This window comes from Prionailurus viverrinus, chromosome B1 (genome assembly GCF_022837055.1).
Source record: "Prionailurus viverrinus isolate Anna chromosome B1, UM_Priviv_1.0, whole genome shotgun sequence".
In the NCBI taxonomy this organism is placed as follows: domain Eukaryota; kingdom Metazoa; phylum Chordata; class Mammalia; order Carnivora; family Felidae; genus Prionailurus; species Prionailurus viverrinus.
Genome location: NC_062564.1, coordinates 14,732,646 through 14,748,689, shown reverse-complemented (window position 1 = coordinate 14,748,689; position 16,044 = coordinate 14,732,646). Strand labels below are relative to the sequence as shown.

Genomic DNA, 16,044 nt, shown 5'->3' with positions numbered 1-16,044 from the left:
GTGGTACCTTACACGGCAGAAAGGATTTTACAGATGTGATTAAGATAAGGATCTTAAAATAGGAAGATTATACTGGATTCTCCAATTGGGCCCAAGTAACCACAAGGGTTCTGAGGGAAAGTGGTAGGTAGGAGGAAATCTGAGGAAAAACATGTGACAATGGAAGCAGAGGTCAGAAGAAGAAACATCTGAAGATGCTACACTGCTGGTTTGGAAGGCGGAGGAAGGAACCATGAGCCAAGGAATCCAGATGGCCTCTGAACGCTGAAAAGGGCAGGAAAAGGGTGTTCCCCAGAGCTAGAAGGGATACATCACCAACACTTTGATTTTAGGACTTCTGACCTCTAGAAAGTTAGGGTAATAAATCTGTGTTGTTTTAAGCACTAACTTTGTGACACTGTGTTACAGCAGCGATAGGAAACAAGTAATGGGAAATTCAAGGTAGGTATTTGTTCATTCATTTAACAAACATTTATTAAGCAACTACTATGCAGCTGAGGCTGCCAATACAAAAAGGGGTAAGTCATGGCTCCTGCTCTAAAGGAGCACGTAGTGTAGTAGGGGAGCCATGAGAGTAAGTAAACTATTACAACATAAGTGGATAAGTGTCATAACAGATGTAAAGAAACTCTGGGAGCAAAGAAAGAAGATTATCTAGTCCCGCTTAGGAAGATCAAAAAGTCAAAGCTTACATGAGACCGAAAGAGCAAACAAGAGTTGATCAGGTGGAAAGAAAAAGGAAAGGGTTTTGGACAGACGTACTAACATGTTCAAAACCAGATGGAGGTAGTGTTTGCTGAATGTACAAATCCGGGCTTGGTCAAAGTCTGGGAAAGAGGAAGGGGAAGTAGGGAGCCTGGTACAGAAGAAGCTAGAAAGGGAAGCTTCCCAGGGAAAGGTCTGGTAGGTCGTGAGGTTTTCTAAGAAGGAAAAACAAGTTCAAAATTGCTTTTTGAGAAATCAATCTCTGGCAGCAATATGAAAGGCAGACTAGGGGAGAGAATGGCAAAGAGGAAAGCGGTTAAGAAGGTGTTTCTGAAGGCCAGATGAGAGACGGTGAGGATGGAGAGAAGCTGGATTCGAGAGACGTGCAGAAGGGAGAACGTGGCGCCAGGATGGATGCGCACGTAAGAGGGAGTCTGGTCTGTTTCTGTGGTTTCTACCTGGGGCCAAGTATACACCGACTCCTCTCTCTGGACTGGGGACTGCGGGGAGCCTGGGGCTGCACGGCAGGTGAAGACTTGTAGAAAAAGTAAAACGAGCCAAAGTCAGGATCTTGGAAGCGACCCACATTTAAGGAGAAAGAAAAGGAATCAGCAAAGAATGGGCAGATAGCCAGCTTGTGTTGAGCTGTGAGGAGACAAACACCGGGCTGAGATACTTCATACAGACTACCTCATACACGCTACTTCACGTATGTTATCTTCTTTAACTCTGACAAGTGATGAAACGAAGTGAATCGTCCAACGTAACCTAAGAGCAGGCAGAAGGTCAGAGAATGGAATCTAGTTCAGCGTGACTCCACAGCTCGTGATCATTCCACGTTAGCCAGGGAGGAGAAAAGGAAGAAGTGTGGACAGAGAAACAAAGCAGAACCACAGACAGTGATTTCCAAAACCATGAGAGAAAAAACCAAGTTTCAAAAGATAAAAACAAAACTTATAAAGGCATTCTGAAAGCAAAATTGTTTTCTAGTATTATTACTTTACAGGACGTAGGACCTATTTGTAGCATTTAAATAAAGAGGTTTTTTAATCTATTTTATCTTTCCTCCTTTATGATGACTTTCCTAAAATGCACAGAAGTGACTATGAAGACTATGTCTCTTGTAGAGACAAACTCTTCTTGGCGTTTTCTTGAGAACCTAGCATGGGGCCAGATAGTGGACTTGATAAATACCTGTTGATTATTTATTGATAGATACTGAAACTTATTCACAGGCCGGATACAAAAAATATACTGGAATTCTGAAAATACTCATCTAATTTTAATCTGTATTGCAAATCAACTATATGACTTACGACACTGAACTCAAGTAGTAGATAGATAAACAGATACAGTCAAATAAATGACTCATTTATATTTGATTTTAATCGTGGAGGTGGGGGGCGCCTGGGTGGCTCAGTCAGTCAAGCGTCCAACTCTTGGTTTCAGCTCAGGTCTTAATCTCACAGTTTGTAAGATTGAGCCCCACACTGGCTCTATGCTGACAGCACAGAGTCTGCTTGGGATTCTCTCTCTCTCCCTCTCCCTCTGCCCCTCCTGCGAGCATGTGCTCTCTCTCTCAAAATAAATAAATAAACTTAAAAAAAAATACATCGTGATTTTTTTCATACAATCTTTATCCTTATCATAGAGCTGAGCACAATTTTGCTTGGGTTAACATTCAAACTAATTTTTTTTATTTTTCTCTAACAGCTCAAGAAGCACATAAGCCCAAGGTATAATGCACCAGAAAAGTAATATCCTGGGTTTAAATCTCTTCTCTAAACTATTTTAGTTGATTTAGAAAACTTACTATGTTTCTATATTTTCCCCACTTTCTTTAATAACCATCTTTCACCATTTCAAATTATAAGATATGGTAAACATTAATTAAAAATCAATAAGAAAAAACAATCTATAAAAAATCCAAATATGGGGCGCCTGGGTGGCGCAGTCGGTTAAGCGTCCGACTTCAGCCAGGTCACGATCTCGTGGTCCGTGAGTTCGAGCCCCGCGTCAGGCTCTGGGCTGATGGCTCAGAGCCTGGAGCCTGTTTCCGATTCTGTGTCTCCCTCTCTCTCTGCCCCTCCCCTGTTCATGCTCTGTCTCTCTCTGTCCCAAAAATAAATAAATGTTGAAAAAAAATTAAAAAAAAAAAAATCCAAATATGAAAAAATACGATTTTATTTTCAAGTACATTTTTCTGAGTAACTTCCTTATAGTAGCAAAAATCTTATCTTTTAAAATAAGGTATACTCAAGTGGTAACTGATACTAATTCTACTTTAATTCTAAATGTATTTACTTTTCTATCAGTCTCAAGTGCCCTCCATTAGCAAAAAGCTAACTCTTACCCTGCTAGCCTACACACACACACACACACAACCCCGGTCTTCTAATTAAGTGGGATGGTCCACATTCTCACCTTTGTCCACTTGGGACTCTAGCTGATCCACTGGGGTCATAGAAGGAGCAAGTTGTAGCTCACTGGATACAATAGTGAGGGCCCAAGGTGAGGCACTTAAGAGGTCTGTCATCAATAGAAAGGGGATGTCCGCATAGACCCTTTCCAGGTGCTCAAACTGTCACAAATTAAGACAAAAGATCTGTCTGGAACTACAATAATTCATTTTGCTTTTTCTGTTAATTTCTATAATTGGAATGATTTCCAAAATGCTTCATAGGAACATACCTTTGTAGAGACAAATTTAACCGCGACATCAAATGGAAAGACAGTTTCTATAGTTACAGTTTCATCCTGTAAGAATTTAAAGGGCACATTCAATGGCTTTTCTAAACTTAAAAATAGTTTTAAAAATAGCAGACATGCAAAACACAATCTGTAACTGATCAAGAAATAATCCCAATTTATATATTAAGAAGCTAGAAGCTTTCCCTCAGATAATATTTATAAAAACCTATAGAGAGAAACCAGACTAAAATTTCTAATAAATTATCTTATGGCTTTAAAACAGCTCACACTGCAAAGTGCTTTCTAACACGTTATTTATCTCAGGATCTAGTAAAAGTGGGCAGGACAGGCAATGTCACTATTTTAGAGAGGACGAAGCAGAAGTTAAGGAAGTTTCAATGCTTGGCCTTGGGCCACAAAGCTAGTGGTGCCAAGCCTAGAATCTGGGTTTTCTTTTTGTCTAAGTTCTTTACTTCACCTCAAGTCAAGATGACGAATAATAATGATAATGACAATAATAATATAACAGCGCTATAATCGCTATATATGTGATGCATTATATAATGTTTGTAATAACTCAAGGAAACAGATGCCATTATACTCGCTATTTTAAGATGAAGTAGTCCCGCATAGCTAGTAAGTGACAAAGGCAGAAACAGACCCGGATCTGACCATAGGGGTCTGTACTCTTAACCTACACGCTACATCCCTCCCTCAGTCTATTCAAGAAGCAATGGGCTTACTATGTCTTTGGAAACAAACCACCCACCCTGTTAGTGAGAACCCTTTTTTAAAAATCACGTTGATTTAAAAACTCAGGCTGTGATAATGCCAGGTGGATGTGGGTTTTAATCCTGGAGGACACATTCCTATTAGCTATGCAGACCTTGGGGTTAGTGAGGTAACCTTGAGGAAGAACCATGGTTTCTGAGTCTCAGTTTCATAATCCTCGTGGGGCTGTTGACAATGAAGTGAGATAACATATATAAAGCACTAGTGAAATGCCTAAACCATGTTCATTATTATCACATACTTCAAATGACTTCCTCTCAATACCATCAAGCTAACTTTTTAAGAAAGTGTAATAAGCAGGATATTAGTGGTAGAAAACGCCTGCATTGGGTCTGTGAATCTAAAGCAGGGCCTCAGTATTTCCCCACAGAAAAGATCTAAGGAAATGAAGAAACAACTCAATGACTAGATCAGATGTGGCCTACTTTAAATTTCCACACATGCAGGTAAAAATGAGATTCAATCCAGTGAAGGGAAAATAATTTACATTTAAATTTCCAAAAATGTCTTACAAGTAACACTGGGACGTGTAAGATAGATATTCCATGAGAAAAGTGCTTCTGTGTACAATAATCTTGAAAGATAATCACCACAGCCTTTTGTGAAATTCTCAACACACATTAGCAAATTCAATGCTGTGCTAAGTCTTAAAGTCAAAATATCCATTTAATACCTCTTAACCCATATTTTCCAAACATATTTGACCAACTCATTCTTTTTTGTGTAACATCTATTTCTATCCCTCAGAATTAGTATCCCTCCCTAAAATAACTAAAAGACAACCTACTAAACAGGAGAAAATGTTTGCAAATGACCTAGCCAATAAAGGGTTAGTATCCAAGATATATAAAGAGCTTATACAACCCAACACCAAAAAAACCAAATAACCCAATTTAAAAATGGGCAAAAGACATGGACAGAAATTCTCCAAAGAAGACAGACATACAGATGGTCAAAAGACACAGAAATGATGCCCAACATCACTCATCATCAGGGAAATGCAAATCAAAACCACAATGAGATATCTTCTCACATCTGTCAGAATGGCTAAAATAAAAACTCAAGAAACAAGTACTGGCAAGGATGTAGAGAAAACGAAACCCTTGTAGACTGTGGGTGGGAAAACAAACTGGCATTGCCCCTGTGGAAAACAGTCTGCAGGTTCCTCAAGAAATTAAAAATGGAATTACCATATGACATAGTAATTCCATTACTGAATATTCATTTACCCAAAGAATATGAAAACACTAATTCAAAAGGATATATGCATCCCTGTGTTCACTGCAGCATTATTTACAATAGCCAAATTGCAGCAGCCCAAATGTCCATCAACAGATAAATGGATAAAAAAGACGGGGTATATATATACCGTGAAATATTATTCAGCTATAAAAAAGAATGAAAACTTGCCATTTGCAATCACATGGATGGAGCTAGGCATCACAATGCTAAGCGAAATAAGTCAGAGAAAGACAAATACCATATGACTTCACTCACATGTGGGATTTAAGCAACAAAACAAAGGAACAAAGGGAAAAAAGACAAACAAAAAAATAGGCTCTTAACTGCAGAGAACAAACTGGTGGCTACCGGAGGGGAGGTGCGTGGGGGGGATGGGTGAAGTAGATGGAAGGGATCAAAAAAAAAGTGGCATGCACCTCAAAAATATCGTGTCTTGAGGCAAAGAGAGCATTACACACTGTTGTAGCTTGATTCCAGGATAGTTACTACATAGCAAACAATCATTTTAAAAAGATATGTTCCAAGTCTACTAGAAGCTTCATTATCAGAAGTCCTTTCCAAGGCATAGGACTCCAAAGCTGTATAGAACTTGAATGTTCTTATTTTGTAGATAAGGAAACTCAGGTCAAACGGTTACATGGCTAGGCTGAGTGGACACGTTAGGAGGCCATGCTGAGACTGGCACCCTCCCCTCCTAGTTCACCAGCCATGATCCACTGTAGTGCGTCAGGCTACGTGAAATCTCTGATATATTGTATGCCTTCCTCCCTTCCACTTGGGAAATATTCCTCTCTTGTAGGATGAGTGTTGCCTCCTACTGACTCATACGATGGCGGACAGCCCAGACTCTGGGCAATGACCAAACTACAAATCCCCAGACTGATTGGCCTTCTCCTCTGCTGGCTGAGGAATCAATCAATTCCTGAGAACGGGCTGAAACAATACAGATAAGACTACGAGGACAGTAAGTATCATAATGTTCCATTACTAAAAGTGGGTACAAGCAATTATATATAATATGGTTAAATCTAAATAAAAACACAGTGCCCCCAAATCACTATAAATAGAAAACCAACAGAAAACACTCCAAAAAGCTGACAGCAGTTGCCTCCAAGGCACTGACTATGACCATACTATTCTCATCCTCTTCTATCTGCATTTAACTAGACACAATTTTCATGAGAATCTTTTTTAATAGAAAAAATATCTCATAAAGGGAGACCTTCCATCCTCTCAAATCTTCAGCATATAATCAACTTACAGATTTTACCTAATGTGCAATTTTATAAAGAAACACATAGGTTTGGAATCTCAAAACTTTTTTGCATGAGATCCTAAACCTGCTGATTATACAAAAAGCCACGGAGGCCAGTTTTCTAAGGTTTGAGCAGTGAATGCCATAGTACATCATTTATGATAAATATAAGTGATTAAAAAAAAAACCCAAGATGTTTAATTAAAATCTGTAATAGACTACAAGCACCTAAGCTGCTTATTTTACAGGTAAAAAAAAACATAAAATAGGGAACGCCCCACGTATGATGCTTCCCGAAGTAGCCATGAGAAGTAATACCTTGTGACACTTGCAAACAATTTCTTTGTCTTCAATAGTTGTATTGATCAGGTAAGAAACATACACGAGAAACATTCTTGAACCTACTGTTCCACAGCGAACATATAACATTTTTTCCAGCTGTAACAAAATAAAAGTACTTTAATTTAATAATTTAGAGATTTCTTCCTGGTATATACTCTAGGATAATGTTCCCACCTTTTGGAGTTTACTGTACCAGGTGACTAAATTCTTGAACCCTGTTTACAGGCTGTTCTTGCCACAGTATATGTGGGACCAACCAATACTATCCCACCTTTTTTATTATCATTCCCAACTGCCCAAGAACTGTGTTTTGTTTGGAAATAAAAGTTGCTTGAAAGGCTATTTCACAAAGTTACAAACTTAATGTTATTCAGTTATTTTATCAGGCAACTAATTCTCCACATCAGGGCCATTTGTTCTAAAACCCCTTGTATAAAACTGCTTACAACATCTTATGCATCTAAATATGTGTAAACATCTTACGCATTTAAGTGTTAAAAACATGCATTAGTTAAATCCCATTTGTAGTCTCAGAATATGCTGTTACAATGTTCTCTAAAACTCACTACATATTTAAAACCTCAATCTAGTTGATTTCCTCCCCAGTCATAGGTGACCAAGTTCACCTGTTCCCCTGGATGTAAGTCTCCGATAGGAATGTCAGTGAGTAAAGCCGGATAGGACTCGTCACATAGTTCTGTTCCATGAAGAGACACATGAGTTTTCTGAGTTAAATTGGCATCCTGTCCTGAAAGTGTTAATATCAGCGTTTTAAAATACGGAGCATTCGGACATTATCCTAACAATTACTAGGGCACAGACAGCACTCTTTCATGACCGTATTTTAAACAAACTTCCTGTGGTTGACACCACTGATACTTATTTTCTGTTGAACGAACACTGATCAAATGTGGAAAAGGCACGTTTACCAGGTTTTAAACCAGCGGTGAGCTTCACGTCTCTGATTTGGGTCTTTTCATGGGACTGAACAGTCACAACCAAACAATACATTTCATTCGTCAGGGCAGGAGGGTCATGCCGCAGATGCACGGAAATGTTTGGAACTCTGGAAATAATCCTTCGGTGGGGGAGAAAAACCCAAAAGCTTAGCTAAGCAACCGATTAAAAAAAAAAAAAAACAAGTTCTTCAAAGTATTTAAAAGAAGTAAGATGACCTTCCTCAATCTGCCTAGCAAGGTCGACTTACATCGTGCTGGCCTGAATGACTATGCTGTCCCAGTGAAGCTCATTGTCAGGGAGCTTGGGTCGTCTTTTGAAAGAACGCGAGGCCTGCAAGGCTTCTTGGGAGGAGGCAGCGTCCCCTCCTCCTCCCTGCCAATTTAAAACCACACATCTTCCCGACTCGTGGCCCAGAACTAGATCGACCGAAGTAATCTGAAAGACGGAGGGTTGTCAGACATGCCACCTCATACTTGTCACCATCCCCTCTCGACGAGTTACACAGCAATTGTTGGTGTGTGGAGTTCATCTAGAGACCCCCCCCAGGGTGAAGTCAGAACACCTGCTGTACAGCTGTCCCCGACATCTGTTAGCTGTGACACTGACTAGGTTCCACCCGCTTCACCTTTAAACAGAGATAATAACCTGACATAACAAATGCTCAATTAGTGGTTGCTGAGTGAGATACATGAATATTTTCATGACCATTAGCACACTCATAACCGAATTCTTAATTCCACACATATTTTTTCCCCAAAGACACGTATAATACTATTAACTGAATAAATATTCCTTTCAACAAAATCCATTAACAAATGTACTCGAAACAGTATTACTAATTATGATTTCCATCTGGTAGGCTTCCTTAGTATCTTATAAAAAATATGTAATTAGGAATTTAGTCAAAATCATAAAAAAAACTTTAAGTGAATAAGCAAAATCTCTGGATATTGGTTAATAATAAAATCAACAGATTCACAGATACTGTTATGGGAATATTGGTAGTACAGTCTTATGTTTCTATCTTAGAAATGGCCCAAAGTTTAGATGAACCAACTATCGCCACTTAAGCCATGGAAAACAAGCTTACCATATACTAATCACTATTCCAAGCAATTTACGTTAACTAACTGATTTAATCCTCACAAAACACTAAGAGGTAGGGACCATCATTATCCCCACTTTACAAGATGAGTAAACTGAGACACAAAGAGGTTAAGTAATTGCCCAGAGCCCCACACTAGTAGGCTGGAGAGTTGGAATTTAAACCCATGAAGTTTGGCTCCAGAATTTACGCTCAATAAAATTATTACTTCTATCATATATTTCTAAAGTCATTTTAATTATGTACATTAAAGGAATCCTTTAAATATATACATTTTTTTTAAAAAAAGGCATTCAGAAATGTTTAGACATCAAAATGATATATATCTCTAGTGTGAATTATGTCATTATATAAAATATAATTGGTATAGTGTATAATATAGTATTTTGTTTGAAATTCCTTAACTGATTACATAGCCATTAAAACTGAGGTTGGTCTTATGTACTAACCGGAAAGGATGCCTCATATATACTAGTAAGTAAAAAGAGCTACCTATAGAATATTATGTACAGTATAGTCTCAAAAAAAGAAAACCTACCAAACCATGATGAACGATTTCCCTTAGGAAGTCCAGGTGTAATATTTTCATTTTTTACTTAATAAACTTGTGTATTACTGACATTTTTTTCTGACGTACACATATTACTTTTGTCATTTAAAGCATGTTTTAAACAAATTTCATCACTAACCTCAATTTTCTTCCCCACATCTTCAGTTTTTGCAACAAATTTAAATAAAAACTTCCTCGTTTTACCAGGAACTAAGCACATCTTTCCCTGGGTCAAATTTTCTAAAACTTCACTTGCTTTAGTTGCTTCTTCGATTACGCAGAACTGGTTATATTCCTGTAAAAGAGGTCAGCAAGGGTCACTGTTTATACATAGCAAGTGTCATATGTTTCGCTCACACTAAACAAAAATGATTCGGAGGTTGGTAAATTTACCTGCAGTATAACTAAAGCATTATGAAGGGTGATTAATGGGAGGTATTTTACGCCAAACGGAAACACTTATCCACTCACTGCTGCCACAAGGTAGAGACAATTCACCACATACAAGCTGATTTCTGAAAACATTTACAAATCCCAGAGAAGCAAAGATTTATTCTTTGTTTCACTGGACACTACTATCTACTATCTTTTTTAAAAAGAGCTTTCTTTTTACGTGGCTTCTGTGACGTCCTTCTTGACTACTTCCTGTTTTTCCCTCAAAGGTCTTTCCTTCTTCTTGTCCCCTTAATTCAGAGGCTCCACAGGCTCAGTCTTCGGCTTTCAGTTCTACTCTCTTTATGTTCATTTCATTGCAGAGTTTATCCATTTTTACATGTTCCGTACCTCTATGCTAATATCTCCCACATTAAAAACTAACTCTGTCCTATTTCTTTAACCAAAAGTTCATATCCACAAATGTCAAGAGGTTAATTCCACTACCACTCAAATTTAGCATGTCCCAAACTCAATGTACATCTACCTTCCTAGAAGAGCACACTCCTTCTGTGATAAATAGAGGTGAGAATAAAGGAAGAGGACTGAAGGGAGACCTCTTTCTTGTGCACGTCTATGGAATCAACATTCTCATCCATTCAGTAAACAGTAAGAACTTCCCAAGAGCTGTCTTCTATCCCAGCAGATGAGTTATCTTACAGAAAATTCTTATTAGTTAAGTTTAATACTTGCCTTCGAGTTTTCATTTCTATTCCATGCTTCTGAAACCTAAGGACTACTTTTTTTTTCTTCTGATTCAGATCTTGAATTTCAAATAACACATATTCAGAATATAATCTAACTTTAAAAATGAACTGCTTTACATTTTAACATTTTAAATTAGTTTTTAATTAGTCTGTTTGTTGTTTAAGAAAAGGGGGGAAAGAAATGGAATAGTAGGATATTAACAGCAGAAGTACAGTAAGAATCTCTCTATTCATCCTCTAATTCCAGATTTAGAATATCTCCCCCAAACTGTCACCATCGAGCAAAAAAAAAAAAGTATCTGACCTGGGAGAGCTTACATGCTAACAAGGAAAACAAATGACTTACCAACGAATCACACAGACAAAAATGAAACCACAGGTGTGGTAAGTACTAAAGAGGGCTATGGCCAGGAAAATCAGCTAGGCACGGGGGGGTGTCCCTGAGAAGTAAGGCTTTTAAGGGGATAAAACATGAAGAGGAATTAAGAAGTAACATCACATACTCCTGTCCTACCGGTGTGATCTCAATCACATGTGGAATCTGTAACTCATAGAAACAGGGTAAAATGGTGGATACGAAGGGTTGGGGTATAAACTTCCAGTTACAAGACAATAGGTTCTGGGATCTAAGGGGCAGCATGGCGACTATAATTAATAATGCTGTATTACATACTTGAAAGTTGCTGAGACGGTAGAGCCTAAATGTTCCCACCACAAAACAAAGGTAATTATGTAAGGTGATGGATGTTAAGTAACTGTGGTCATATTCTGCAGTATATGCGTTTCAAATCATCTTGTAGGTACACTTTAGCTATAAAATACACACACAAATGAATCGCTTTTTGGTGGGGGTGGGGGCAGGGGCTGTCCTTTATTCTTTACCCTGTACACACACCCAGCAATCCAGACTTCTCTATTCATAGACGCCTCCCGTAGCCCTTTCTTCCTTCCCATCCCCACCAACAGTGTCTTCATCCAAGTCCTCACACGTTAGTACTGGGAAGCACACTAAAGAGGCTCCGGTTGGTGTCCAGAAGATCCTTTCTTTCTATTTTGTCACTGGAATAAAGTGTCTTAAATTCTAAGTTTCATGCTCTTGCTTTAAAATCCTCAAACTAGGGGCACCTGGTTGCTCAGTCGGTTAAACATCTCACGGTCTGTGGGTTCGAGCCCCGTGTCGGGCTCTGTGCTGACAGCTCAGGGCCTGGAGCCTGCTTCGGACTCTGTGTCTCCCTCTCTCTCTGTTCCTCCCCTGCTCATGCTCTCTCACAAACACAAACATTAAACAAATGTTTTTCATATACAAATAAATGAAATTCTCCAACTACTCAGAAGGAATCTTTGGGTAATCGTTCAAAACTGAATGAAGCACACCGGTCTGCGGGTGACCCAGGTTCAGCCAACCGGTTCTCTTACGGGGTTACTGCTCAGTTGTGAAGACAGAAAAATCTAGTAAAGCAGGTGAAGCTCTTTCTTTACCACTGTCCAATAAATAGAACATGAATAAGTGAATGAATAAAGAAACCTTTAAATGAGCTGAGCTCGAGTTCCTGTAAGCCACGGAGCCCTGCCTCCCACGGGCCCTTCGCTGCCCACACGCCCGGAACGGGAACGCCTGCCTCCACAACGGGAACGCCTGCCTCCACCCGGCGTTTGCAAGTGCCAAGCCTGCTCCCCCTCTCATCTCTTTATAGCTCCCTTCATCTCATCTTCATTCTTGCAACTTCCTCCTTCTTCTCTGGCACGCCTACTCTAACTGTATTTCTGGCTTACGCCACATAATTTAGTCCTCGTTACCTACCTACTAGGGCAATCTGTGAGTCAGTCCTGGCCCCTGCCCCCAGAACGCTTCCATTTTAACAGAGCTGACATATGCTAAACGTTCGCAGGCTCACCTCGATGCTAAGAACACTGTAACTCTTCATTAAACACTTGCTGGTTAAAGGCTCCATGTGCTTTCTGGGGGACCAGAAGATAATTATCTATTATGTGAGCTTCTAATCGGAATATTTGGAATGTAATCAAGTAGCTGACCACACTGTAACACACTACAAAAATGTGCAAGTGTATATGTGTATATAATCCCGGCCCTGCAGAAAGAAAAAGCTGCTTATATGTGCACACACAGAAAACGTCTAGACTGTTCAAGAAGTTACTAGCAATGACTTCTGGGCAATGGAGTTGGACAGAGCATGCTTACTTTTCATTTTATATCTATCCAGTCCACTTTAACACCAACCGTTTAGTAGTTTTATAATTAAAAAACCAATACCGTTGTTAGAATACAAAACAAATGATTTAAAAATTAAATTACATTCATCCTGAATAGATCTTATTTGAAATTCAAGTTACGTATCACAAAAGATAAAGTTCTTACAGTTCGTAAGGATGGAATAATAACAAAACTTAAAGAAAAGTGTAAGAGTAAGTAAAACTTGAATGGCTGATACAGAAGTGAGAACTATAAATATATTTATTTTCAGATAGAGTTTACCAAAGCCCATTTGTTACTATGAAACCATTATGACCTAAAATTCACTAAGCTCATTTCATCTAATTTAAAATAAGCTACATTAAGATAATACACATGCTAGGGGTGCCTGGGCGGCTCAGTAGGCTAACCGTCCGACTTCAGCTCATCTCACAGCCATGGGTTCGAGCCCCACGTCGGGCTCTGTGCTGACAGCTCAGAGTCTGGAGCCTGCTTCAGATTCTGTGTCTCCCTCTCTCTCTGCCCCTCCCCCGCTCATGCTCTCTTTCTCTCTCGAAAATAAACAAACATTAAAAAAAATTTTTTTTAAAGATACAGGGTAAAAATACATTAAAAGCGACCATTACCTGATTATTGAAGCTGACACAGAGCTTGGAAAACCTAATGGGATGTGGACAATCAGCCTTCAGATAGACATCAAACCGCACAGGAACATCAACATGAAAACTTGGGGCGTGAAACTTGGCTTTGCATTGAACTAGAAATAAAACAGAGAGAGCAGAGTCACACAGTACAAGACCGTCTAGACACACAAATTATTCTGATCCGCACTTACTCTTCAGAAAGGAAACACCTACATGGGATATCCTTCTCTTTTTTTTTTTAAGTGGTTTTTTTTTTTTTTTTTTTGAGAGAGAGAGAAAGCATAAGTGAGGAAGGGGCAGAGAGAGACAGAGTCACAAGTGGGTTTTGTACTGACAGTGCAGACACAGGGCTCAAACTCACAAACCGTGAGATCATAACCTGAGCCAAAGTCGGATGCTTAACTGACTGAGCCACCCAGGTGCCTCTTTAATTTTTAAATTTTTTTTCCCTCTTTTTATTTATTTGAGAGAGAAGGAGAATGAGTGGGGAAGAGGGGGAGAGGGAGAGGGAGAGGGAGAGGGAGAGGGAGAGGGACAGGGAGAGGGAGAGGGAGAGAGAGAAAGAAAGAGAGACAGAGAGAGAGAGGGAGAGAGAGAGAGAGAGAGAGGGAGAATCCCAAGCAGGCTCCATACTCAGTGCAGAGCCTGATGCAGGGCTTGATCCTACTATCCTGGGATCATGACCTGAGCTGAAATCAAGGGTCGGACACTCAAGTAACTGGGCCACCCAGGCACCCCTACACTGGACATTCTTACTGAATTCTGCACTTGAAGCATTTCAACACATAAATGTAGTTCACTTAAAACAAAACAAAACAAATTTAAATAAAATACAACTCCAAAACTACCTTTAATTCTAAAAACATAGTTGCTCCTGAAATGTAACGAACATAGAATTTTAAAGGGAAAAAACCATTTTGTTCTTTTTAACTTATTTCAAAATACCTGCCCAGGCATTACAGAATAAACTCTTTAAATAACTGTCTTTTCAAATGCATTTCAAATCACACCTAAAGTACAAACAGGCAAGGTAGATTTTAATACGTAAACTAACTATTTAAAATTCTGAACATCTTTTTAAGTCAATGGTGAGGGAAAAAAAAATCACAATTTTTATCTATAGAACGACGTATGTTGAGCATTCGTTCTTTGACTTTCTTATTTATTATTCTCCATCTATTCATTTTGTAGCAAAAAGTGTACCTCTCTGAGGTAACACTGTAGATGTCAGCTACCCACCAAATGGCACAAAGTCCTGCACTCCTATTGTGAAAACATTGCTGCCGGCCAGAGAAACTCGGTCCGCCCACAGCTTCTGAGCCGTTTTCACTGCTAAGATATCACAGTCAGGTTCAGGATCAGGACTTTCATTCTGCACCAACACAGAGCACAATTCATTCAGCCAGTTACTGAAAATACACAGATACAGATCTAGGTATACATATCCCCAGGACATATTTTATACAAAGAACTCCAACCTACCATCAAAACATTTATGAGGTTCTTTTCTATCCGAGATTTCTGGTCCTCTTTCAGAGTGGAAGCTAACATGAAAGAAGGAAAAAAAGCTACAACTGTAAGATGAGCAAGCCCCACTGAAGGGATCAAAATACCGTAGAAAAAATATGTCTTCTAAGACGGCTAAGCACCATTCCAGACAACGTACAACAGCACGGCTTTCTATGTTAGCCCCAATGCTCTATATACTTGCACTTGAACTCCATATGAAGAATCGTTGCATGCCATGTTTAAAAAAAAAAAAAATAGGAAGAAGAATTTTGTTCTTCTCAACTATCATGAGACCTCGACTACAGTAAGTTCCATGAAAGTAAGAGTCCTTTCGCTTGGCAAACTGATCTGCACGTGGTAAAAGTACTATCAAAGATTTGAGAATTATTCTTTCAGTTTGAAGAAGCTTAAAGATGCCGCATAATTTTAAAGCATCAGAATTTTACTGTGAGAGCACCAAGTTACCTCTTCCAAGGAGTTCTAGGGAATAAGTAATGTAATCTTTTAACTGGGCCATGAGGTAGGAACACTTCAGAGCTGTAGTCAATATGGACGTGAGCAGGGTCCACCACCCTTCACTCCGATAATCACACATCACGTAATCCAGCAACCTGTCAGAAGGCAAAATGTCAGACATGCTGAAATGGAGTCACAAGAAAGGGCCTAAAGACTCCGTGGAGAAAATAACGTGCCTTACCCATGTCAGAAAACTTACTGAAATAGTTTAACAGGTATTTTCACATTTAGCTAAACGTGAGGTTTCCTAAGACTTTGAGAATGATTGTACCAACAGATAGTACTTGAAAAAAATACCGCAGAAATGGAGTTTAATAGAAATAGAAACATGGAAATAATCAATCCTTCAAAACAAATTTCTCTTCTAATTTTGCTGTAAGGT

At 39.0% G+C, this 16,044-nt stretch overlaps 1 protein-coding gene across 3 annotated transcripts in view; it reads right to left on the bottom strand.

Moving 5' to 3' along the window:
- Window positions 1-16,044, bottom strand: part of TRAPPC11 (trafficking protein particle complex subunit 11) — a 47,790-nt gene that overhangs the window by 12,901 nt on the left and 18,845 nt on the right. For 2 of the 3 annotated variants that reach the window (XM_047855583.1, XM_047855582.1), the window contains exons 15-25: window positions 15,612-15,757; window positions 15,120-15,181; window positions 14,877-15,009; window positions 13,620-13,750; window positions 9,782-9,937; window positions 8,235-8,422; window positions 7,957-8,105; window positions 7,654-7,775; window positions 7,004-7,123; window positions 3,397-3,462; window positions 3,130-3,286 (exon numbers count right to left, since the gene is read on the bottom strand). In XM_047855583.1, the coding sequence (XP_047711539.1) occupies window positions 3,130-3,286; window positions 3,397-3,462; window positions 7,004-7,123; window positions 7,654-7,775; window positions 7,957-8,105; window positions 8,235-8,422; window positions 9,782-9,937; window positions 13,620-13,750; window positions 14,877-15,009; window positions 15,120-15,181; window positions 15,612-15,757 (1,430 nt within the window). The remainder of the gene's footprint in view (window positions 1-3,129; window positions 3,287-3,396; window positions 3,463-7,003; window positions 7,124-7,653; window positions 7,776-7,956; window positions 8,106-8,234; window positions 8,423-9,781; window positions 9,938-13,619; window positions 13,751-14,876; window positions 15,010-15,119; window positions 15,182-15,611; window positions 15,758-16,044) is intronic. The other variant, XM_047855584.1, reaches the window with a different exon arrangement.